At 36.6% G+C, this 26,045-nt stretch overlaps 3 protein-coding genes across 3 annotated transcripts; 2 read left to right on the top strand and 1 right to left on the bottom strand.

Moving 5' to 3' along the window:
• Positions 1-411: 411 nt before the first annotated feature.
• si:ch73-248e21.5 (uncharacterized) lies at positions 412-3,817 on the bottom strand. Its single transcript, XM_007251044.4, has 2 exons — positions 3,628-3,817; positions 412-3,333 (listed from the first exon to the last, which is right to left on the bottom strand). Exons 1-2 carry the CDS (start codon positions 3,667-3,669, stop codon positions 1,285-1,287), a joined length of 2,091 nt encoding a protein of 696 aa, XP_007251106.3. The 5' UTR covers positions 3,670-3,817; the 3' UTR covers positions 412-1,284.
• Positions 3,818-4,783: 966 nt separating this feature from the next.
• Positions 4,784-12,972, top strand: unc119.2 (unc-119 lipid binding chaperone B homolog 2). The gene is made up of 5 exons (XM_007251042.4): positions 4,784-6,204; positions 6,885-6,998; positions 10,706-10,796; positions 10,988-11,160; positions 12,552-12,972. Exons 1-5 carry the CDS (start codon positions 5,898-5,900, stop codon positions 12,662-12,664), a joined length of 798 nt encoding a protein of 265 aa, XP_007251104.1. The 5' UTR covers positions 4,784-5,897; the 3' UTR covers positions 12,665-12,972.
• A 1,955-nt stretch (positions 12,973-14,927) lies between these two features.
• mmp25a (matrix metallopeptidase 25a) lies at positions 14,928-24,662 on the top strand. The gene is made up of 11 exons (XM_049467863.1): positions 14,928-14,933; positions 15,703-15,819; positions 17,593-17,725; positions 19,093-19,249; positions 19,337-19,632; positions 20,630-20,809; positions 22,007-22,092; positions 22,214-22,289; positions 22,425-22,574; positions 23,649-23,927; positions 24,349-24,662. The coding sequence occupies exons 1-11, from the start codon at positions 14,928-14,930 to the stop codon at positions 24,627-24,629; spliced, it is 1,761 nt and encodes a 586-aa protein (XP_049323820.1). The 3' UTR covers positions 24,630-24,662.
• Positions 24,663-26,045: the final 1,383 nt, after the last annotated feature.

The raw sequence follows: 26,045 nt of genomic DNA, 5'->3' as shown, positions 1-26,045 counted from the left end.
TTTTAAATACAAAATATTGCATTTAGTTCAAATACTTGTATTTGATTAATTCTGATGTTTTGCTTATAGTTTCTTTTTGGAGTATTTTGCAGATTTTATGACTATGCAGTGAATTGTTTTTGTATAGCCCATCTGTAAGTGTGTGTTTGTGTGTGTGCGTGTCTGACTGTCTGTGTCTGGTAGGAGAACCTCTGCCTTCCTCATAATTTATCAGTAAAAATAAGAACTGTTTCCTCTTTTGACACAGTGTTTACTTTGTGCAAAATCCACACACCCACTGTATATCTACCAAATTTATACCTGTCTTAGAATGGGATCAATCATTAAAGTGCATTTAATCAACACTAATGTGTGATTTTCTCTTCTCTGTAGTGGATGTATATTAAATACTTTGCAGATGAAAATAAAATATGGAGTATTTCAAAGTTAGTTTATTAAACCAAGATACATACACTTTAAAAAATGACTCTCTATGTGTGAGGACACAAGAATACAGTATATCCCGGCATTGCAAGTTGAACAAATCTTTATACTGGAAAAAAACTGAAAATCTTACCCAAGTTTAACCCCTTTAAACCAAGAATCTTCCCAGCAGCCAGTGGAGAAAGCATTTGTGAAATAAAGCAGTGCAACTCATGTTTTTGTCTTAAAAAGTAACATAATTAAAAACATGAACATTTCTACCTGTATATATAAATACATACATATTTGCACTGGATTTCCTACATCAAATAAATACAGTATTAAGCATTAAGAAATCTAGTTACAAAAACGTACAAAATTGTACATTATTTTACTCAGTAAAATAATGTCTATACATTTTCTGAGAATTAAATGGTTATGTTAACATTAACACTGAAACAATCTGTGATGGAAATAGATAAAAAAAAAACATAAACATAATGTACTTTTTAGAATATTTCAGCATTTTTCAATTAAATCTGGTAAACAAAGACACACAGTGTCATTGATGCAAAGGACCAAAAGCGTTTTAGGTAAAAACTGCTGAAGATGAGTAAATTAGTTAGTGAATTTTTGTATATGCAAGTTTTAAGCCAGGGCCATGATGTGCTTTACATTCAAACAGAGAAAACAGAAAAATGATAGCTAATATGTATGTCTTTTTTGTACATTATGAATTGTTGTCTATGGTCAATTATTGTATGTGAATGACATATATATATCAATTGCTGTCTCTCTTTTTGTCTCCCAACACACACAGTCTCTATCTACAGTAGATATTTAATTTCTTCAGGTGGACATTTAATAATGTCCACTTTTGTTCTATAGGTAACTATCTTCTCGTTGCGTCTCCATCCTGTCCTCATTTCTCTCTCGTCCATTTGCGTACCAGAACTCAGCAATGTCCTGCGGTGTCACCTTTGGCTGAATCCACATATCACCACCTTTCCCTTCATTTTTACCATTACCATTCCTTTTTGCCCTTTCTTGTTCCCTTGCTTTCTTGTCTGCCTCCAGCGTGGATCCATTGGCATACCAGAATTCCACTCTTTCTTCTGCAAGCGTAGTGTTTGTAGCCCACAGACTCTGTCTCTCTTTACCTGTGGACTTAACACCCTTGTACTTTCTTTTTGCCTCCTTTCTCACTACAGACAGTCGTACCCATAGGAACACAGTGAGGCCTAAGAAGATGGAAGCAGTCATGCCCAGGCACCACAGTGTGATGAAACAGATTAGCTTAGATGAGCGTTGAGTTTTGGATGACGATTCGTTGCTGAAACAGTTCGTCCATACTGGCTGATCTGTCTCTCTGGACACGTTCCTATTAGTGACCTGTGTGTCATTTGGTGTTGTAGTAATATTGACTGGAAAAGCTGTTGAGTGTGAAAGACTGGGTGTGGTTGTGGCCTCAGTTCTAGTCATTCTGTCTCTACCAGTTGAGTATGAGACACTGGACACGTTTCTTGTGGTGCTTTGAGAAGATGTTTCTAAAACGGCTGTGTTTGCACTTGTGGTGGAGACTGGATGTTCTTCCATGTTCCGCATCGATATGTTTTTGCCTTCTGAAGGCGTGAATTGCGTAACGGGTGTTGTGATGTAGTATCCAGTCGTCATTTGGCCATCTAAGTCATTCTTTGATGAAGCATTTATCATCCCAACTGTGCTGTTGCCAGGAGTTGTGTGGTTTCCATCATACTTGTCCAGCTCAGTGTTTGTTGGGTTGTAATTTACTGTGGTTTGATCTTGTTGTTCCATTGATGTGAAGTTGTAACTTCCTTCGCTAGTTAATGAAGAGGCTGAGAGTCTTTCTGTGTTTTGCATGGTGGGACTGTCTTTCCAGGTGGTATCTATGACACTGTGTGTAGTCGTGGTTACATTCTCTTTTGTCGTCTGATCTGTACCAGAGCCTGGAGATACTGCTGAAACTGTGTTCATACTTCTGCTAGACACCAGGGGTTCTTCTGTACTCAGCAAAGAAGCAGAAGATATAGATTCGCTTTTGGAAGATGTGGCTTGTGTCGCACTGACCACCTCTGTTGTTTCAACATAATAACCTGTGGTAAGTTCACCACCCACACCATGCTTTGAAGAACGTAGAACATTGGTGTACCCAGTGGTGCTGTTAGCAAGACTTGTTTTGCTGTCCACTTTATATGGTGTTGTGGCAAGAGCTGCTGTGGTGTGTGCCTGACTATGTTGAGCAAATGTCAAATTGTAACTTCCCTTATCACTCTGTGTCTCTTCAGACTTGTTTCTCAAGTTATCAAGTGACAATGTGGTGCCATCAGCTTCAATTTGTGACCCTGTTGCCTCACTTCTTTCCTCTATCCAGTCAGTTGTTTGGACTGTGTTTTTCGTCTGAAGGGACGTTCCACTTTCCCAGTTGTTTACATCATTTGCTTGATCTGTATAAACCATTTTTTGACTTGTGAAGCGGTCAGTTTTGAATCCCGTGGTAAAAAGAGTAGACCTGGTTCCTGTTTCTATGTTTTTCTTTGCTGTTCTTGTAGAATTGAAGAAGATAGGACTCACAAATCTGTGGTCAGGGTGGCTTGTTGTGTTACTTGATTTCTCCAATCCCTCTGCATTCGCGGAACTTCTCTGGGCTTCCGCTGTATTAGCATGAAGTTTTGTTACTGATGGTTGCATGGTGGACGTTGAATCTCGAGTCCATTTTGTTAGGAACTCTTCTACAGGTGATGACACTGTTGTTGCAGTAACTGCATGAATCTTCTTATATTCAATGGTTAGCTGTGGGTTACTTGTGACTTCGTCCTGGCCATCCGTGGATGTTGTATTGTGCTGAATAGCACAAGCTGATAAAAGCTGAACAAGCCACAGCAATAGAGACACTGGACTCATCTTTATTATCTGTATAGGAAAAATGTCAGCAAGAGACCAATGTTAAGAGTTATCTAGAGTAAAATCTGGCTTCTCAAGTCTTTTGAAGTCTTTGAAAACAGCCATTGCTAAACATGACATAGCATGTGCCTACACATAGTTCGACACCCTACTGCTCTTAAGGTCAGTTCTATCCACCGTAAATTACATGCCACCTTAAAAAAAAAAATCCACCCAAGGCATAACAATGCAAACCTAAAGCTGATCCAGTGTTTCACCTAAGTTTATGTTTTAACAAACCGAAAGACAGAAAACACACAGTACCTTCTCAATGCTTCTCATCTCATGTCTTCCTCTTTCCTCCATGATTTCCTCTTTTGCGTAGACGATCTCTGCCACGCTGATGCTTTCTGGGATGTCACACACCACCAGTTCGCAGGCGGAAGTATTGACACGGCTGTCATGGTGATGGCAGGATGAGGTGAGAATTAAAAGCTAAGCAGAGGATGTGGTTCAGTGGCTCCGCCCCTTTTTTCCATTTGCCATCGAGTTGCAAAGTAAGAAGAGAGTTTTGCTCACATCCTGTTGACTCATAACGCTCATCATTTTCTTAGTTAAGTCACCGACACCTTGAGTAGATGCTATTTCTTTGGTCAATTAGCAATTTCCTGGACACTTCTTTGTAACACAAACATACAGGCTTAACACAAACCCATAATATTTCATTGCTGAACTGATTAAAACCTTCTGATTTACTAGACTGTGTTAGATTTAGGTTGGAACTGAACCTGTGCTGGAAATGATATCTGCATGTGTTGGGCTGTGACCACTGATTTGCTGTTGTCATTTACACCATTTCCACTGCTGTCACTCCCTGTCTTCCTGAGAAATAGATGAAAGTCTGGTGTTTCAACACAAGGTGTATTAGTTCATCTTTTGTTAAAAAGAGGTTTAGGGACTCACACAGGACTGTGTTTCATTTCTGCGCACCTTAACCTGTGTAAAGATTTTCCCTCTGTGCATTTACTATGCATTTACTGGTATTAGGCTGTATGTATTTTACAATAGCATGCATAATCTAATTCACTAAATCGAATTTTTGCACTTCTGCATTACTGCATTCAGACTTACCTACCCTGTGTATGTATGTTGCATTCTCTGGATATATTGAATATTTTTTTATTAGACAAAAAATATAATTTAACACTCTACCAAAAGAAGTCAAGTTAATGCAAAGAGTACCTGTTTGCAAATTTCTATTCAATTCAGTCACTGCCATTGGCATTCCTTCCTATTAGCTCAGTCACCCCAAAATAAAAGATTGAAAGAATCAAATATGAGACTTTTTAAGTGATATTTTTCAGATTTCATATGCACCTTGCATGTAAATCATGTTACCAATTATTTATAAAAACCGGTTGCTTTACTTGAGTTAATTAGACAAACAAAACATTTTTCTTTGTTATATCAGTTGCATAATTCTACTTTAAAAAGTTATGCTCAGGTGAAAAAAATATTTAAGTAAAATACAGCTTTAAAATACTTATTTGAAAATTAGATAAAGAAAGAACATTTTATAGAAAGAACACCACGGAGCATACAGCTCAGAAATACGTTTACTAACAGCAATCTGTGATGGAATATAGGCATTACTAGGCACAGTGGACAGCATAGTTGGATGCTATAATGATCGTGACTGGCAACGTCTGGCCAGAATTGTCCATGTGAACAAACAAATTGATTTGGTGACATCCAGGTCAGTGCAGCGTTTTTGCTATTATAGGACATCACAAAAGTCATGGGACTTGTCGCATGTTTCATGGTAATTGTCATGTTAGTGTATATACTGCACTGCATTTCTGTAATAGACAATGATGACAATTTGAATGCAGCTTTAGAGTACTGCCAGGTATCCAATGAATAATTGTTACAAAAAAAAACAATCATGTTCATGGTTATGAGCAGTGCTTAGCTAAAGGAGCATACAATATTTGACTTTGAAAGGTAGTAGGTTGACAGTAAAAGTACCAAAAAATAAAATATTCGCAGTACAGACACTTATGTAATCAATTATGTAAACATTAGTACTGTGCACAACTGATATTTTGTGATAACCTTCACTATTTAATTTGTCTGACGTTTATATTTTGTATAGTGAATTTGCATAAGCATTATTTTCACACAGATGGTTTCTGCAGATTTGTATGCTCACTTTTTCATCAGAAAAGATGAAATGATTCAGGTTCTGATCCTGATTCAGTTCTTACCCTTTCTGATGAAGTGCCATTATGAATTCTCTCTCAACCCTGAATCATGCCCCCTTTGTCCGCTTTGTGCTGCCGTAGCTACTGTGTCCGTGTTTAATTGGGGATTGGCTTGGATTAGCGATGAGAGATAGCCTTAATCTGTTTGAGTCACAAAGACACAGAGTGTGTATGTGTGTGTTTGTGTGTGTGTGAGGAGATGAGGGTAAGCTGTCTGGTCATGGACCCTTAGAGCGCTCTGCTAGTCCTGAGGACACAAGAACAAAGACAAGCAAGCGAGCAAAGTGACCAGAAATAATAATAAAAAAACTGAAATAAAGTGCATGAGAGATGGACAGTGAGGGGGTCAGAGAACGAGAGAGTGAGGAGGAGAAGGAGTGTGAGATGTCGTCAGAAAGAGAAGAGGAGAGTGACGGGGAGAGGGGAGAAGAGGACATGGATGCTGAGGGTGAAGAAGAAGGGGATGAGATTGAGGGAGAGGAAGGGAGAGGAGCAATGAGGGACATGGAGGAGTGGAATGGGTTTCTTTCAGAGGGAAAGACGGATCATGGTCACGATGAAGATGCGTTGGTTGAGTGGAAGCCCGGTGACCCGGTAACCCCCCAACATGTCCTCAGACTGGCTGGATACACAGATGGTAAGTAGGTCATTACACAGGCCTTTGTGTAATTTTATGTTTGACCATAAATTTAGGGCACAAACAATAAATTAAATACATTTTTATCCAAATCCTGTGCTGGATCCTGATCTGAACAGCACTAATTGTTCTCCAGAAGAAGGACATAATTAGTAAATACTTTAAATTAGCTGGAAGAACTCACTTTGCACTGCAGTAATACATGAGAACATGCTTTGTTAAACCATTTAATGGCTTCATGTTGAAGTTTTATACTTAGTTTTATACACCACTGAGCAGATAAAGAATATACATTTGATGTAAAATATTTAATGATATAATAAAATAAAATAAAAACATTGAATGAGAAGGGCTACCTCCTTTTGCTAACCTCTAACTTTTCACTTTACTGCTCAGATAAAGAGATTTTCTTTTAGATTTTCACAGAAGGCTAAACTATACTATTGTAAATAATCATTTAATGTATGCACCTATTGTTGTTGTTTATGACAGTGTGTATTGATGACTATGTAATTTGCTGTGTTGCTTACCCCCATTTGTTTGAAGAATTCAGCAGGGGGCGCTGTCTGATTCCAAATACAGTTGAGGATTAGAGCCAATCACCTACTACATCTATACCAATCTACTATATAAACACAAAAAACATAGGGTTTAACTGCTGCTCTTTTTAATATCTACAGATTATCTGTGCTCTCCTGAAGAGAACATTTACCACATCAGCTTCTCTCGCTTCAAAATCAGAGACCTGGAGGGAGGGTCCGTCATCCTGGATTTGAAAAGGCTCTGTCCAACAGGTGTGTTTTTGTTCGTGTGTGTGTTCTCCTGTAGCCTCTTATCCAATTACTTAAGCCACTCTGCTTCTTGCTTTTGGCCTTTATGTGATGAAATGGCAAATTAATTAACACAGTCCTTTTTAGCAGACATACCAACAAAGCACAGTTTAAAAAAATGAAATAAAAATAAGTTTGTCACTGTTTTTCACTTATGCCAAACAACAAAAGTTGCCTTTTTTGGCCAAATAATTTTGGTTGCCAAATAATTATATTTTGCTGAATATTTGGTGCATCCCTAATGTCCACCTATATTAGCTGTGTAGCTATATGCACACATATGTTTGTTACTGGCATATTTCGGTCCCCAGGAAATTACATGTATAAATGTGCATACAAATAAACTTTGAAATACATTTTATTATCAAGCATAGTGTCTTGTACATTAACCTAATTGCAAAAGTAAGATATGCAATTAAAACACTTATTAAAAACTACTTAGAACACTGAAAAATAGCATTTGTTCATAATAAATACATAATATTTAAGTTAAAATACACATTTTAGTTGTGTCCCTGTTTTTTTCACTCAGTCTTGTTAATGTAACACATTAACCCATCTGAAACATATGAAACATTCACATCTACAACAGAAAGTTACATCAGTTGGTTCTTCTGTCCTGTTGCCTAAATTTATTCTTGGATGTTATTTGTGTATTTTTAATATTCACATTTTGGGAAGATCATTAAAATGTGCTCATTGTCCTCATGCTATTAGCACAGCTGCCATTTAGCTATATTCAGTGTTGTGAGTAACGGCGTTAAAATAAACGGCGTTACTAACGCCGTTACTTTTTTCAGTAACGAGTAATCTAACTAATTACTCTGACTGTAACTATAACGCCGTTACCATTTTCGACACTCCGTTACTGCACGTTACTTTAGCAGCTGAATGAACTTTTTTTTAACTTTGCGCATATAGACAAAGAGCCCTATCATACACCCCGCACAAGGTGTGTAGCGTGGCGCTTTGCCACCCGTCAACAGTCTATTTTTAGGCCTTGCACGCGTCCTTAAAATAGCGTTGGACTTTGGAATATATTAACACCGATGGGCGTGGTGGTCTGGAAATGATGTGTGTTGAGGTAAATTTCTGGCGTGTTTTTATCTTGGCGGCGGAAAAAAACTTAGCGCGATTGCTCACCCTGCGCTCCAAAATACTCCATACCATCACATCTTTACCACATAAAAATAAACCACACCCAGAGCCTTCAGCAATCAACTATGAAAAAATATATATACTTAAAAATCTGCACTGTAACTATAAATTATTATTAGTTATATTTATTTCTGTCAGTTATAAGGATTTATATTTATGTTTAGTACACAGACTAAATAACTGTAACTAGGCATTCTGCTGTTTAAAAATTTCAACAGAGGCTTATTCTGACTCAAATGCTGGAGTTTTGAAATGGAAAATTAAAAGAGAAAATAACTTTGACTGAACATAAATTTATTTTAGTTAACTTTGCTATTATTTAACTGAATTTCACTTTTATATCTGAAAAACAAAGCACATTGTCAATCTGGCGCGTGGTGCTGCCCGTCAATTATATAAAACTTAAAACATTTGAAATACACAGAAATATAATGCTATATGTTAGCATTCGTTTCTTATCACCAGGGCAAATTTATTAAAATATTAAATATATTAATTCATGAATTAAAATCTCGTCCAGCGCTCTGAAATGTCAGGCACGCAAAGTGGTGCTTGGCGCAGCGGCGCGGCACTGCGCGCAGAATAACCTCTGTCTTCTAAAAAAAAGTTTTTATAAATAAGATCTGACAAGTATACTAAAATTAATGTTATTAAACTTACTAAAGCCAACAAATGTACTGTTAATTAATAAAGAGAAATCAGGCAAAATGCGCTGCGCCTCTCTCTCTCTCTCTCTCTCTCTCTCTTTCGCAGCGCGGAGCTGAATTCAGCGCGAGGCTATAAATAATTTACAACTCAGTTCAGTTAAATAAAAATAAGTAAGGACCTGTAAGTTAATCAAATATTGTCAAATATAAAGGATAGGTTGAGGTTTCGGTGAGCTGTTTTCATGATTTGAAACTGAAACTAACCGAAACTTTTATTATTCTGCGCAAAAAGCCTGTGATTGTTTTAAATGAGTTTTTTAATGGATTTAAATGAGTTTTTTTAACGGATTGTTGTTTTTGTCCGTTTTGTTTATATATACATTTATTTCTTTGAGTGTGGTTTGGTTTGTTTAATTTTTATCCCCAGAGTGTATTTGTTTTTTCCGTTTTTTTCAGTATTACATGTCTTAGTAATTTTCTTTGGTCCTGTGGAGTTTTTCGTTTCTTATTTTTTTTTATTCGTTAGACTATATTTTTGTCAACATTTTGGGTTTATTTTTGTTTGTTATTTTTCTAATAATAATAGTAATTACATCATTAATTTTATTTATTTATTCTTTATTTATTTATTTTTACAGGGCGAAGTAACGCAATAGTTACTTTTACTGGTAACTAGTTACTTTTATAGTGGAGTAACTCCGTTAGTAACTCAGTTACTTTTTTGGAGAAGTAACTAGTAACTATACCTAATTACTTTTTCAAAGTAACGTGCCCAACACTGGCTATATTTCATGTTTTTGCTAATTCTATGCTAAAAACCCATTCCAGTTACTTTCAGCCATATTACTCATGACATAAAAAGTAACAGAAATGAATGCCAGTAACAGGAGTGAGTTTCAGTAACAGGAGTGAGTGACAGTAACAGGAGTGAGTAGAGTCCCCTGGTTTATTGATTTATTAATGTGAATATTAGTTAATGTAAACCACTTGCTTCCAATTCAGTTTGGTTTATTATTTACCCATTTGTTTAATGAATTGAGTGATAATACATTTGATCAATTTCAGGTTTGGCTCTTCTTGAAAAGATAAAAATGGCTTTGCATATTTTGGAAAAATACAATGTGCATGCATATGTCATATATTTTTTATGAATATAAATTATTTAAACACGCAGTCAACCATTTCTTTAAAAAACTTTTTTCAACTTAACTTTTTTGAGAGAAAATCAAAGGAAATAGTGGACTTGCTTTTAAACATGTTTTTTAATGTCACATAAATTTTAGTAACAGGACTGATATTTTAAATAGTTAAATATATGTGTCATTAGAGTTAAAAAAAAAGTTTAATTTGGAAGAGGTATAACAAGCAAATGGCACCCATTTGGTGAAATGGTCCTACTGTGTCTGTAAACTCTCTTTATAAGGGTTACTGTACTAAATTGCTGACTAGCAGGCTGAGTTTAGAAGGTTGCACTAATCCAGTTGATTCACAACAGCATGTTTAATCATCCAAATGACAGTAAAGACTGACTGTCTAAAGGAACCGCTGCTTTCAGTATAAATTGGTGACACTGCTAAATATGTGGTCATGTTTTTAAAGTATGACCTCACAGCTATGATAATATTAATTGTAACAAGTCTCAGTACCACACACTATTACTGTGAAGAACACTGTATGAAAAAATGAAAAGAAATATTATTTCATTATTTCTTCTGAAATTAGTATAGCTATATTTGTTATTGTTACATTTGCATATTGGAGCCTGGAGAAATACAATTCTGTTTAGCAATGCACTTCTTGCTGTATAGTCTAAATGACAATAATGTTTGCTTTGACTTTGACTGTTTCTTTCTTTCCCTCCTTTAGAAATTGAAGATGTGAAGGAACAGGAGGCAGCACGATTTATCCAGTATCATTTCACCCCTGCTTTTCTCAGTTTGAGGGAGATTGGAGCCACGTATGTAACATTGCCATGTTTTCTTTTTGCCATTAAATTGTGTTAGTTATACAGTAGCAGGATCCTTTCAGTTTTACTGTTAGCAAACAAGTATACATGAGTACTGTATAGGTAGCAGAGAGTTCTGAAATTGATGGGTCTTGTATTCATTCAAAAGGTACATGAACCACATATTGACTCTTTTTTCACAGGCTGGAGTTCACTGTAGGCAGTAAGGCTGTAAACAGGTTCAGACTGATAGAGAGGCATTACTTCAGAGACATGCTGCTGAAGACCTTTGATTTTGAAATTGGCTTCTGCATCCCACACAGCCGAAACACCTGTGAGCACATCTACTGCCTACCAGACCTGGACCCACAAACCAGTGAGTTAACCACACCCACACATTTTGTACACATATTTGACAGACCTTGGTGTTTTATATTGTTACATTTGGATCGTTTCTATAATTTTTTTGTGACACATTCATTTGATGATTTTCATTAAAAGTTAGGAAGGCTCATTTCATCCTACTGAAATTTTTGGAGATACAAGTTTTTTTGTTTGATAGCAAAGACATCACTGTAAAATATATGTCTTATCATATGTGAAATAATTAGGCAATTATTAGAAATCATTTGATGTATGTCAGCCTTCTTTAAAGAGCATTGCCAGTAGAATGGGATGCTCTAGAGCCTGCACATATCAGCTAGAGTGGTCTAACCGTGAAACTGGAGCTCTGTCTAATAGTTTTGTGATAAAATAGACTGAAGTTTGTTATTACTGCCAAAAACAATATTTCAAATCAGCACCTGACTTTGTTGAATGTATTTGAATCCTCATGTTTCGACATCTAGTGTGAAACATTATATTTCAGCTCTCAATAATACCAACATAAATTGACCTAACCTTAGCAACAGGAGCAAAAAGAAAGTTAAAATGAAACATGGAGCTGTTGTACTTTTAAAAGTACAGTTTCATAAGAATTTTATCTGCTTCTGATATTCTAGCCCACTATTTTCAAATTTTTCCTGTAGTTACTAATTAAAGAAAATGATTGACTTCTGGTTATAGAATATGTACACTTACTTTATATAAGATATGTTGGTAACACTTTATTTTAAGGAACACAAATTAGGTGCTTATTAATGTCTTATTATTGGCTTAATTTGACATTTGTAAATGATTTATCCTCTACGTTTTAGGCTTTATTCTGTGTAAGTGTTATTGGTGCTTAATTTGGGGTCTGTGATTATTTGAATATTTATTCAGTTCTTTTTAGTGTCTAATTAGTGATGAACAGAAACTTACTTTAGAATATGGGTCACATCTTGGTCTGTTAGTGACTTATTAATCCCTTATTAACTCAAAAACTCCAGCACAACCATAACCTTGCCAAACTCACATAGATCAAACTGCTGCCAATTATAATAACACTAATAACATGTAGAATTAGCTAATAGTTAATGCTTAATAATCTGCTTAACAGGATGCTAACTTAACTGTGTATTGTGCACTATAAGAACTAATACAGCCATTATTAATCATTCCCACATAATAGACCCCTAATTAAGCACCAATTACACTTGCACAGAATAAAGCCTAATAAGTAGTTTATAAATCATTTACAAATGTCTAATTAATGCTTGATTAAGCAAATAATGAGACATGAATAAGTGCCTAAATTGTGTTCCTTAAAATAAAGTGTTATCGAAATATTAGACAGACATATTTAATAAAAAGTCTCAATGTCTGTTTTTTCTTTTTTCTTTCCAGTTGAGGAGATGATTTCCCATCCCTTTCAGACACGTTCAGACAGCTTCTACTTTGCAAACAACAAGCTAATCATGCACCACAAGGCTGAGTACTCCTTCTGCAAGGGTGTTTAGACAGACATAAAGTGATAATAACTTATACACTATTATTAAGCTATAAAAAGGGATTTTTGGTTGATTCATGTTGTGGATGTGTGAGCATGTGTGAGCATATGCATTTCAGTAGAGAAATCAGATCAACTTAAAGCAGTAGCTAATCCAAAATGCAGTTCAGGGGCAGAATCAGCCAGGCCATGTGTTTTGTTGTATGTACATTTTCCTCAGAACCAGATCACTGCTAGACTAGTTACTCTATAACAGATCATATATTAGACTGTTCCATATTTGTGGTACTAATAAATTATTTCTATTTATTGACATTTCTTACTGTTTCTTGTTGTTTTTTTCTGTACACTCACCATACACCTTTACTGTGTACTTCCAATTATTGGGCAACGTATAAGCTAATTGCTTATAGCTTTACTAATACACAGTAGGGCTGTAAGATATATTTTTAAGATATGTATTTATGCTGTTTTCTTGATATGAGTTTTAATGGTACACAAAACAGCAGAGCTGTCATAGCTTTGTAAGTAACAGCAAACTCAAATTTTAAACTTGAGCTAAGTAGCCTGGGGAAATCTGGTGCAGCAAAGCCAACTGCTGAAATGCTTTAAGGAGCTTAAACGAATTTAGGATCGCATTTGACATCTTTTCATATCAGTAGGATATAATGCACAATAGGCCCTATTTTAGCGATATAAAGGCAAGACATCAATTTCGCATGTGCAATATGATTAAGGCCGCGTCAGTGTATCTTCGGTATTGTGAGGAACACAGAAGGCATGTACTAATTCTCTTAATTAATCATGGGAGTGTTTTTGAGCGTAACATGAAATAAACCAATTAGTGTGTCACTTGCCATTCCCAGAGCCAGGTGCGCTCTGACTTGGCACATTGATATCTTAATCTTAATCTTTGCAGAGTATATACTGACCTGCGCATTTATGCTGTGAAGGTATGCCAGCAGCAAGGGAACAGCAGTGTTATTTTATTTTGTATTGTGTTTATTGTTGAGGTAAAAGTCAAGTTTGCGTGCTGCAGCGTATGTCCGTATGTGTTCAAACTGCGTGGCTAAGAAAGACATGGGCGTCTGACGATTTACTTTTGTCTAGGTTCATTTCAGTCAGTGGCACACCGGTATTTTCCGCCGTCAAAATAGAACACGCCAGAAATTTGCCTCATTTCCATAACACCACACCCATCGGTTTAGATATATTCCTAACCTGCAAGGCATAAAAAATAGACTGTTAGGAAGTTAGGAATGAGCATTGTGACGTGCCTTGCGCAGGATGAAAGATAAGACTAAAATAGTACCTTATGCAGGGTGTAAAATAGGGCCAAATGTTTGCAAAAGCAATCCTGCACAGTGAAATGGTGCCTTTATTACCTAAGAAGCAGTCCTTTTCAGAGGTTCTTTTAATTTTATTTTGAGCCTCACAGTTCCCCTGAACTGCCAATTCTTAGTAACATTCTGAACTGTTAAAAACGCAAGTCGATAACGCATGCCTGTCTTCTTATAGCCTTTCACTGCCTTTTGTGAATCAAAAAGGTCATTTTTAAATCTTATCTTAAGATATTTGTCTAGAGGTGTTTTACCCCCAGTTTTCTAAAATGTATAACACTGGTTTGTTAGTGAAGGTCTGAGACCTTACTGTACATCCACAACTTCTGCTTGTGTCATTAATTCAGCATTTTCAATGTAGAACAGTTTTAGGTTGGTGTAGAGATCTTTAAAGGGTTTAATAAACTCTTTTTCCAGTGAACTCGACATAAGCAATAAATGTTGCCATTGATTTATTTTAAAAGTACAGATAGTTGGGTTGTTGTCATACTATTAAAAGTAATTACAATTTGAACAGCCAGTGGTTCAAGTTTTTACGTAGTGCCTTCTTCCTTTTTTAGATCTTTCCAACTGAGCATCATAAACATCCTTTATCTATTCTCGTCCTAACAGCGTTTCTCCTTCCTCTCATCGAGGGGTCTTCCACACGACTTGCCATTACAAACAACAAGTAGTAATTAAACCATTTTTTTTCTGCTTATTTCTCCTTCTGCTCTTCAAAGAGTCACTCTGTTCTGTTTTGTTCATCTCTCATAAACCCATTCATGTCTAGCCATCTATTATACACAGATATGAATCTTTCTCTCTTTCTAGTGAGTGAAATGAATGCTTTTAAGTTTAATGTGAACAGTGGGTGTCTGTGTGTTTGAATGTGTCAAATACAAAAGAAGGAAGAATGGAAGAATGTGTTGTTGAGACACGTCAGTATTATGAATGGATGTAACAGGAATGTAACAGAATGCATCTGAAGCTCCATTTCTTACTGAGGGCTAGTTGTTTATTGATTAGCAAGGTAAAAAACAAAGGGGTTTTAATGGCAGGTCTTAGAAAATTTAGTTTAAAAATCAATTGAAATTTATTTATATAACAAAGTAACTTTACGTAACTTTACATTTATTTTACGGTTACTTTTACGTAACTTTATGGTTATTAGTTTTGTATTATTGGTTTTAAGTTTATGGATAAACTAGATTTCACATATACACATGCATACATATGTGTGTGTGTCTTCTCTGTGTGTTTTCTTGCCTCCTACTGTGTTATAGTAAGCTCTTGTTTATACCCCATATCCTCACACACGCTCTTCCTCTTCACTCTGCATATTTACCACCCCCTCATGTGGAGGAGAGCAGAGGAAAAGAGCAAGACACATAAGAAAGAGAGAGAGAGGGAGAGAAGGAATATAAGAAGAGGATCCTGTGGTCTTTAAACTTGTTGAGGGGCTTTTCCAGCACAGAAAGGGGGATGAAGATAAAAGAAGAGCAATAAAGTAATACATGTTTCTATTAAAGGATTTTAGGATTTTTTGTTACTTGCTCATTTTCTTCACTCTGGGACACTAACTAGAGATCACTATCACTGAAGCTGTTGGATTATTCAGCCTTTCATTATCTAGTCCCTCTTTTTTCTCTCTGGATTTACTCACTCTTCGGTCCAGAAGTCTGACTGAGAGTGTTTCAGCGTGTTAGTTATTTTGAGCTGAGTTCAGAATTTGAGATTTGACTTTCTAAGAGCTTTTCTGAAGATGTTCGCAGCTGCACTCTGCATAGCTCTCCTCACTGGAGCTTCCTGCTCCCCAGCTCCAGACCAGCACGCACGTGGAGTGGTGAGTAAACACTCAAGCTCTTCTTCAGAACCCAGATTCCTCTAAAGCATTCTTGTGTACTTCTGCTCAAGACCACTTCCCTCTCATCTGCTCATTTTGTCCTTTTAATGTTTCGGGTTTGCAATGAGTGTGCAGTTGGTGCAGCTTCTTAAACTTTTTTTTGGATGTGAGAATCAATGTCATGCAAAAATACAAGGCCTGAAGAATAGTATATAAATCCCTTTTAAAAATTGTTGTATTTTTTTAAGGCATTTAAACTATTAATACAATAAATACATCTTACAAATGATTATTGAAAGGCATTGTTATTTTAACTCCATCTATCAATATTGTTAAAATAAGTTTTCAATGTAAACAATTTCTATTGGTCTATTCACCACAACATTTTAACACAACACAAAGAACAACCTCCAGTTCTATATGTGAACAACTAAGCAACATTATGTCAGACAACAAAAATGTTATGCATGACAGCAACGATATTCAGGTTTTTATTCGATTAAATAAGAAAAGACAAGTTTTAATCTTGAAGTTTATCATTCCAACACTACTAAAATATCCACATATCAGAACATTATGACCACGCCCTTGTCTCTACACTTACTGTCCATTAGTTCAGCTCCATTGACCATATAGGAGCACTTACAGACTAGTAATTCTGTTTCTCTGCATTTACCTCTACTTTATTGTCTATCTTTCACAATGTCCTCCAAATAGAATAAAGAATAAAATAACATTGCCGTTCCCTTAAATGAGCTGCTGCTGTACCTTAACAGAGTGAACGGGCAGGTCAGTATCCTCTGCTAAGAGCACCGCGCTGATAAGATACCAACGTGCCAAAGTCAGAGTGCTTCTGGCTCTTAGGGAATGACAAGGGATACACTGATTGGTTTATTTAAAATCATGCTCAGAACACACCCATGATAAGTTAAGAGAATTAGTACATGCCTTTTGCATGTTTTGAGCTGCACAAGCTGTGCTTTTGTGAGCTTATAATACCAAAGACACACCGACATGCCCTAAATCCAGCTGTGCAATAAAATAGGAATGACCCCCCCCCCCCAAATAATACCTGCTCTGATGTGGTCCTGTTGGGTTCTGACTATTAAAGGAGGATAGTAAAATATGCTATGAAGTAAAAAAAGAACTATAAAGTGCTCCTAAGAGGACAGTGGAGCTGAAAAAATGGAGGGTGAGTGTAGAAACAAGGTGGTCAGAAAATTCTAACATAGTACATAGTACGTAGTTTGATTCAGTATCTACCAAGTAAGTATCTACCATAAAACTTGTATGTACTGTATGCAATTTGGAGCTATTATTTATTTTATATAAGCTGTCTTTTGAATGCCTAAATGCCTTTTATTAGTAAGGAATTATTCTGTGGTCCAGAACAAGCTGTTTATACTGTATATCATTCACTGTATCTGCTTTGCTCTTAGACTGAACTACTGAATTACTATTGGCTTATCATTCCTCTCTGTGGGCTCCATTCCTCTGTTGATTATTTCTTCTAACCATTTCTAATTTTCTGATAACGGTTCAATGACAAATACAGACCAGAGAATGATGTGTACAACTGTGTTCTTTGTTGAGCCTATTCAAAATAATGCAGTTTGCCCCTCTGTGCTTTTTTAAACTAGCATGCTGGCAATGTCAATGACATGCAAGTCTTTAAAAGCAAGGGGATATTGATCACAAATCATATTCCCCACCATGTTGGATAGCCAGCTGCTTATTGTGTGATGTCTATGTATGTCTCGTCTCTCTCTGTAGGACTGGTTGATCCGTTATGGCTACTTACCACCTTCTGACTCTCCGGTTGGCCGACTGCAGACAAAGGAGGGGATTGAGAGAGCGGTCCGCGAGATGCAGCACTTTGCTGGGCTGAAAGAGACGGGACAGTTGGGTACTACATCCCCATCAGTCATACACACACTCGTATATTACAATATATTCAGGACCAATAAACATACATATATTTTCGGTAAAACTTATATTTCTATTTTGCTTTACTATTGAAAAAGAGAGGAAAAATCTTAGGGATATTTTTTTTAATAATAACATATAATAAGGGCTGTGCACCAGATATATGTTGGATATGAAATATTGTTAATTACTATATAATGTGTATAATTTACTTAAATTGCAATGTATGCAGCTCGTTTTTGATTTGCACACACTTGAGAATATAATAAAATACACAAAAGATAATTGGAAAATATGTTATGTAGTATTTTCCAAGTTGTATTACACAATGCATATATTATTATTATTATTATTATTATTATTATTATTATTTATTTATTTATTTATTTATTTAACCAGGCAATACATTAAGAACACTTTCTTATTTACAATGGCAGCCTGGCAAGAGGCAGAAAGTCTCTTGAAACATAAATACAAAAAAAATACAACAGATAAGGACACAACTGACAATTTAAAGAATATCAGCCACTATCATCAGTAATAATTAAGTATAGTCAGTAACATGTTTGTTACTTGAGGCAGATGGGTCCACGTACAGGGTCCAGAAGCAGGGGTCCACATACAGCCCTTTAAAAACTATGGGCTAAATAAAATCCTTATAAGCCTATGGGCTATATGTGAATCATGCCTGCAAACGACTTTATTTAATATAGTAGTTAATATGGTAGTTAATAATTAGTAAGTACTGAATTAAAATGCAGATTTAAGTATCCACCTAAATCAAACAGTAAAAGATTGTCTGCCCACTTGAGTTCTAGTCACCGCATCTGCCCCTCTCTCCCAAATCAAATGTCCTTGGCTTTTTAAGAAGCACTACTAAGTCTTAGTCTCTCCGCTTTTGTCTTCTATGCTCTGAGCCTTTTTACCTGTTTCATACTGATCTATTGTTATAACCTTAATCTTTTCTGAACCATGACTCACATTTTTGCCTCTGATTATCCTGTTTGCTCAGTTTCTGACCCTCTTCCGGTTTGGATTTGTGTAAAGTGCGCTTAATTTATAAAGCTGTCTTTAGCATTTGCATCCTAACAGTCTAAATTAATCTGGGTCAATCATTTATGTTAAGAGACTGACATCAGGTGTTTAGACATTTAGACTGATTTTTCGGACATATAGTGTATTTATTCCACTTCAGGGTTTTAAGGTGGTGCTGGGCTACTAAAGTAAAAATCTGCATCTTATTTATTCCATAACAACTACTACATTAGTATGTTATTAATGGTAGAACAATATATGAATTTCACAGATGTCACCAAATAAGATGAATCTACTTTTCTTGCTTTTTAGACAGTACCACTTTGGCCCTAATGGGGACTCCTCGCTGCTCCCTGCCAGACATCCTCAACCCTGAGGATCTAAAGATGAAGAAAAAGAGGAGGAACATGAGAAAGACGAGATACAGTCTGTCAGGGATGAAATGGGATAAGACTGATCTCACCTGGAGGTGATTTTCTTTTTCTTGCCATGTTTCTAAGTTTTAAATATCTACACCTTTCACTTTCACCATTCTCTCTCACTCTTTTTTTTGCAGTGTGGAGAGTTACCCATCTCTCTCTCGTTCTCCCTCCCTATCGCCCGCCCTAGTGGAGCTCATCTTCTCCTATGCTCTGAAAGCGTGGAGTGACGTGGCCCCTCTCAGCTTCACTCGGCTCTCCTCCCCCTCCCCACAGGCCCGGCCCCCTAGAGCAGACATTAAAATCAACTTCACCAGTGGCTTCCATGAAGATGCATATCCCTTTGATGGCAGGGGCGGCACGCTGGCCCACGCTTTCTTCCCAGAAATTGGTGACATACATTTTGATGACGAGGAGAACTGGAGCTATGGAGGTGCTGAAATGCAGAAAATAGAACCTGAATAGTAACCTGCAGTTACTTACATTCATTCACTAATAGATACATCTAACACATTTCTGTTTAAGTCAGATGATGTCAACCAGCCAAGATGTGTTTAGTGTCTGAAATGTGCTTCTTTTTGCATAGTTTTTTTGCATTGGAGTAATAAAACTAATGTATGTAACAAGAAACGGCAGCTTACTTTTTTTTCCTGCCAACTGCATGTCATCACACTTCGTCTTCTAAGCATGATTGATTTTTTTTTGTAATAATTTTGACATTATAAACCAACTGTTATCTTGAAAATGGAACAATAGCAGACATCCCAAAGACAAATTATAATCCCAAAGTGAATTACACTCCTTTTTTGAAAAGAAAACTAGACACCCTAGAGAATCTAAATTACACAATTAAAGATAAAGATTTTAATGCTTCATAAAGAGATGCAATTAAAGAACTACAAATAGAAATGTGAGTGTGAAGAACCTTTTTTAAGATTTTTCTCACTTGCTAATATTTATCACTAACATGGTTCTTAATGAAATCCAAAAAGGTTCTTTACTTGACTTTTTCTTCACTCACAGTGCAGTTTGGTGTCCTAGTCCAGCCTGAGAAATGAACCATTTTTCATTCTCCAGTGATTATTTCTGTTCACTATAATAGTTTTCATTCTAATTATCCAGTGTAGGAAACAGTAGTTGGGGGTTAGTATGCGTACATGTGTATAACAATGTACAGAATAGATATCAGAGACCCAATTCTGATCCCTGTATAAGTGTTCTGTATAGTTCTCAAATGTAGGGAATAGCACCCATGGAATATTTTCCATAGAGTGCTTTAGAAAAATTTTGCTATTTATATTTTCAACAGTGGTGTAAATGATAATAACACTAATTTGCCCAAGAGCAAGAAATTCCAATTCTCCCATATTGCTGCTTTATTGTACTATTTAATTTTTTTTAATATTTGTGTATGATGTTGTCTCTCTCAGCTCCTGGCAAAAGCACAGATCTGTTCACTGTGGCAGTTCATGAGTTTGGCCACGCCCTCGGCCTCGCACACTCCTCCTCCAGACACTCCATCATGAGGCCTTATTACACTGGAGCAGTGGCGGACATCCCAACTTATACACTCCCTGCTGATGACAGACTTGGCATACAGACACTTTATGGTGAAGAAGAAAAAACCTACACACACACACATATATAGTTTATAGCAGTGGTTCCCAACCTTTTTCTTCAAGGACCCATATTTTTACCATTGTAAGCTTTGGTGACCCAACATAACCCCCCCCCCCCCCCCCCCCAAATGTAAAAGATGTAAGTGTATAATTGGGTTGGGGGGGGGGGGGGGGGGGGTTAGAAATGACAAATAAAAACTGACATTTACTATAGATGAATAAAATAAACACGTAAAAAAGGAAAAATTGATACATAAAACATAAGGAATTTTTATCTTATGAAGAAAAAAATAATTAGATCAATAAAATAATACAACTATTTAAAATGAATAAAAAATAATTTATATAAAAAAAAAAAAAAAAAAAAAAAGAATAATATCAGTTTCAGTTTCAAATCAGTAAAACAGCTCACCAAAACCTCAACCTGTCCAAATATTGGACAATAATTGATTAACTTTACAGGCCCTCACTCATTTTCATTTACTTAACTAAACTGAGTTTTATATTCTTATATTATTATATTATTATATTCAGCCTCGCGCTGAATTCAGCTCCGCGCTGCCGGAGAGAGCGCCCGCGCGCGCCAGAGAGAGAGAGACAGAGAGAGCGCAGCGCAGCGTGGCGAATTTTGCTTACCCTAGACTATATATAGTATTAAAATTAAACCCCTTAAAATCAAGAGGGCTTCGCGACCCATCGTGGATCTTTGGCGACCCATAGGTTGGGTCGCGACCCATAGGTTGGGAACCACTGGTTTATAGATACACCGTATGGACACCCAATGAATAAATTTAGCTACATTAAGTTGCAAATGCACACACACAGCTTGTCTAGTTTCTGTAGGGAAATACTGCCAATAGAATAATGCCAAAATGCATTAATGCCAATCATAGGTTGGAGGGGTGTAAAGAAGGGGTGGAATGATGCTATCAAAGCCTTGTAGTAGAGACAGTAGATAAACACTGTTAAATACACTTTATTTCAGTAGAAACAGTGAATAAGCAGATGTCCCAATACTTTTGTCCATATAATGTACCTTTTTTACTGTCAGAATTCCTATTGGTCTATTCACTTTTCATCATCAACAATTTTTTGCACAACATAAAGGACGATTGATTTACATTATGTCAAAATGCGAAAATACCTTCATATTAGAAAATAGTCTTAAAATGCATATGTTCCCTGCAGGACTAAGAAAAGATCAGACTCCACATCCCTCTGTTGACTCACCGATACCAAATCTGCCCCGCCCTCCCAGCACTCCACCCCCACCCGCAACAACACAGTAAGTGATGATAATTATGATAATATTGAGGATTACACTAATACATGGGCAAATGCTGCCCTTTTTGGTCGATCACTATATTCATGTTACTGTTCTCTTTAAGCCCAGAGCCACCTTTCCTGGATCGATGTCAAGGAGGTTATGATGCAGTTGCAAACATCAGAGGAGAATTGTTCTTTTTCAGGGGTAAGGGGTTAAAAGTTACATCAAATACACCAGGTCATTGTTAGTAAACAGGTTGTTTCCATTGGCTTTTTATTAAAATTGTATCTTTTTTGCTTACAATCTTTTTCTCGCTTTCTCTGTTTGTTTGCCTCTCAGGTCAATACTTCTGGAGGGTGCATCACTCTGGCTCTCTGGTGTCTTTTATACCTGTTCTAATCCACAGCTTCTGGATTGGTCTTCCTCCAGAAATCGTTAAAATCGATGCAGCGTATGAAAGAAGTGATGGCCACATAGTTTTCTTTATCGGTAAGGGAGAGAGAGGACAATAAATGCGCACCAATAAACCAATAAGCTGTGTCCTTTGATTGGTCAGAGCTGTCTGGTTTGGGAGTTAATATACATATACAAAAAAAGTAAATATAGCAAAAAGATTATGTTTTCCAGCGCTGACGCTGAGCGCTAAAATGCTGCGCTTTCAAACACAGTGTTTCTATGTGCAGCGCAGATTTAAAGGTTCCAAACAAACTCTCCTTTTCCCATTTTCTCCCCAATTTACATGGCCAATTATCCAACCCATTCATGAGGACTCCCACTATCACTAGTGATGCCCCAACACCAAGAGGGTGAAGACTAGTACATGCCTCCTCTGATACATGTGAAGTCAGCCACCGCCTATTTCTGAACTTCTGCTGATTTGCAGAGTAGCATCATAGCGCTCTCGGAGGAAAGTGCAGTGACTTGGTTTCGATACATCAGCTCACAGACGCCTTGATGAAATCACCCTAGAAGTGATCTACCCACCCAGAGAGAGCAAGGCCAATTGTGCTCTCTCACGGCTCCATAGCCAACCGCAAGCTACATGAACAGGATCTGAACCAATGTCCTGATCCGAGAGTCAATTACTTCAAACTTCCTGTGACCTTCAGATTAGCTCAAGAAGAGTAGAGTGTAGAGAGCTTTGAGGAATGGGATTCCATGGCTGCATCCAAGCCTTACGCAATGCAGTAAGGGGACACTTATAGTATAGGGCAGGGGTAACCAACCTTTTTGAAACTGAGAGCTACTTCTTGGGTACCAATTAATGCGAAGGTCTACCAGTTTGATACACACTTGTGAAATCACAAAACTGCTTAATTTACCCTTAATTAAATGTTATTACTATTAATAATTAATTATATGTTTAGAACAGGCCTGCGGGCTACTCATAAGGTCCTTGCGGGCTACCTGGTGCCCACGGGCACCACGTTGGTGACCCCTGGTATAGGGAATATAGTGCAAGTGTTCAGAAACTGGCAAGTGATATGGGTCTAAAAGAATAAACTGTACACAACCATAAAAATGGGGAAAAATGGCCACCTTCTCACTCTTGGTCTTCTCTAGGTAATCAGTTTTGGGCCTTCAAAGACAGGACAGCTCTCCCTGGGTATCCTCGGCCACTGACGGAGTGGAGACTGCGGAATTCTGCTGGAGATGCTCCACGGCATGTAGATGCTGTGTTTGTGTGGCCTCACAATGGGAGGACCTATGTTTTTAGTGGTGGAGAATACTGGAGGTTTGATGAGGTGGATTCAGACAGAAAGCCTGAGGCAGGCTATCCCAAATCTGCCTCTGTCTGGGGAGTGACCTCTGACCCTGATGATGTCGTTGGCATGCGAGATGGTAAGTGTTAGGCTGTTTTAGAAACAATGCTTCTATTCCTTTTCCCTATAAAAGTGTTATTTATGTGTTATTAAATGAGCAAATTGCTACATTGTGGGCAATAGTAATTAGGAATATTTTTCTATTTCATACTATAGTGTTTTATATAGCTCTCTTGTTTCTCCAATGTAGAAAACATACATTATGGGGCTATTTTTGTTTACTATAACAGTGTTTTAGAGAGTGCTTTAAAGTAGTTAACAGTGATTAGCAGACCATTTCTGTTCCCTATAATATGTTTCTTTAGCACTCCAATATAAGGATTAGGAGACCATATTTATTCACTACAGTGGTGTTGTAATTTTAGTGTTGTATTTTAGTGTTGTCTATAGTGATACAGCTGAGATGAAACTGGGCTTAATTTTGATGTGATGTGTTACAGGAGATACTTATTTCTTCAAGGGTTCATCCTACTGGGTGCTAAAAAAAGGCAGACTGGATGAGGACACCGCTGCTGCAAAGTCCATCGCATCTGACCTGATGAAATGTGATGATTTCTTAATTTCCACTCACAAACCCAAGATGCCAAGTTCCAAAGACAGAAAATGTGTCTGTAACACAAGTGGGACAGCTTCAGTTCTGTCATCTCTTTGGCTTATTATCCTAGTTGCCACAGTAGATTTATTTTATATTAGTATTTATATACCTTTTACTGATGTATAGTTCTTGAGTTATTGATGTAAAGTTTCCACTCAGTTCCTTTAAAACTAATAGTAAAATTAATTGTGAATTGCACTGCGTTTTATTATGTATCGCATTGTATTATTTTGCTTTTCCTGATCCGTATTTTTATTTTAATAAAAAAACAATATGTATGTATGTATTGTAATATTGTAGTATGTAAACACTGCATTAGAACATTTTGATTTTGTCTTATATATGGTAACTAAGCTGCAGGCCATGCGACAATTCTGGTCACTAAAAGGATGACCGTGGTCTGGGTCTGAACCCAGACAGTGTCCAATGCAGACCCAAACTGATAAACTACTGACAAGGATTTAAGTCTGACAGTGTTCATTTAAAGCGGTGGAACGTTTCTTGTCTTTATGGTAACTCACAGACCAGTCACGTTTGCTGTAAGATCACCAAATGCTCTCCTCTGCCAATTTTCAAGTTCAGCAAACATTTCTCCATATATTGTACGATTTGTCATTCATATAATTATCATGACAGGCAGGCCTAAATCTAATATAAATAAATAAGAGAATAAATATAGCATTTTGAAACAAAGTTAACATACAGATTCACATTAACAGATTATTTATTGTATGATAAGTCAATTATGCAATTATTGTGAGAGACCTATTTTACACAATACATATTGTCAAGGGCGTAGGAGCGGGCTTGATATTGGGGGGGACACATTTGCCAATATGAACCCAAGCCCACCCAATAGTTTCCTAGAACAACATTTGTGGAAATTACTTTTAATTAAAAGTAAATTATTATTATAAGGTGATTTTACAACCTAAACATGTTACTCCACATTACAGCTACTGTTGTTAGAAAAATTATGCAAGCAATGTCTGAGTTATCACCTAATATTTAAAATAATATAACAGATTATTATTATTGTTATTATTATTATTATTATTATTATTATTATTATTATTATGTATTGGCATGTCAATTCTGTTGTATATTTACATTTATGTAAAAGAATGTAACTTTACGTTTCATAGAGACTTTTATAAACGTCAGGACATGTGGTCTTACTGTGAAATACAAATGAACAGAAGTCACGTTACAGCAGTGTTTCTCAACCCAGTTCTTATATATTCTACTGCATATTAAAACTGTTCTGCATATTCTAGAGCTTCCTCTGGTGGATATACATGATTAATTTAGGCTCCATAGGGGGCTAAAGGATTTTAACAGGTAAACTCAGTAAATGACTGTTTATTAGCTGATCAGGTGGAAAACACTAGTTTAGGGCAGTGATCGGGGTTAAGTAACTGCTTTAATCTACCAACTTAAAGTACTGTACGAAATTCTGGCGATCATCTACATCCAGCTTCTAGATAACTAGTAAGTTAAATCAATTTTCGTTCATTATAGCTCACAGTAAGTCCTGTAATC

The sequence above is a fragment of the Astyanax mexicanus genome, chromosome 19 (assembly GCF_023375975.1).
Source record: "Astyanax mexicanus isolate ESR-SI-001 chromosome 19, AstMex3_surface, whole genome shotgun sequence".
Lineage (NCBI taxonomy): Eukaryota > Metazoa > Chordata > Actinopteri > Characiformes > Acestrorhamphidae > Astyanax > Astyanax mexicanus.
The sequence above is the reverse complement of the archived record's forward strand: the minus strand, read 5'-3'. Positions and strand labels throughout refer to the sequence as shown.

What these genes read in the sequence shown, in the direction of transcription:
- si:ch73-248e21.5 (XM_007251044.4), bottom strand. Translation starts at nt 3,669, where the DNA reads ATGGAGGAAAGAGGAAGACATGAGATGAGAAGCATTGAGAAG. An exon ending in AGATGAGAAGCATTGAGAAG is followed by an intron (nt 3,334 to 3,627) that starts GTACTGTGTGTT and finishes TTTCCTATACAG; the next exon opens with ATAATAAAGATGAGTCCAGT.
- unc119.2 (XM_007251042.4), top strand. Translation starts at nt 5,898, where the DNA reads ATGGACAGTGAGGGGGTCAGAGAACGAGAGAGTGAGGAGGAGAAGGAG. An exon ending in GAAAAGGCTCTGTCCAACAG is followed by an intron (nt 6,999 to 10,705) that starts GTGTGTTTTTGT and finishes TCCCTCCTTTAG; the next exon opens with AAATTGAAGATGTGAAGGAA. An exon ending in AGACCTGGACCCACAAACCA is followed by an intron (nt 11,161 to 12,551) that starts GTGAGTTAACCA and finishes TTTTCTTTCCAG; the next exon opens with TTGAGGAGATGATTTCCCAT.
- mmp25a (XM_049467863.1), top strand. An exon ending in AGAATTGTTCTTTTTCAGGG is followed by an intron (nt 22,290 to 22,424) that starts GTAAGGGGTTAA and finishes TTTGCCTCTCAG; the next exon opens with GTCAATACTTCTGGAGGGTG. An exon ending in CCACATAGTTTTCTTTATCG is followed by an intron (nt 22,575 to 23,648) that starts GTAAGGGAGAGA and finishes GGTCTTCTCTAG; the next exon opens with GTAATCAGTTTTGGGCCTTC.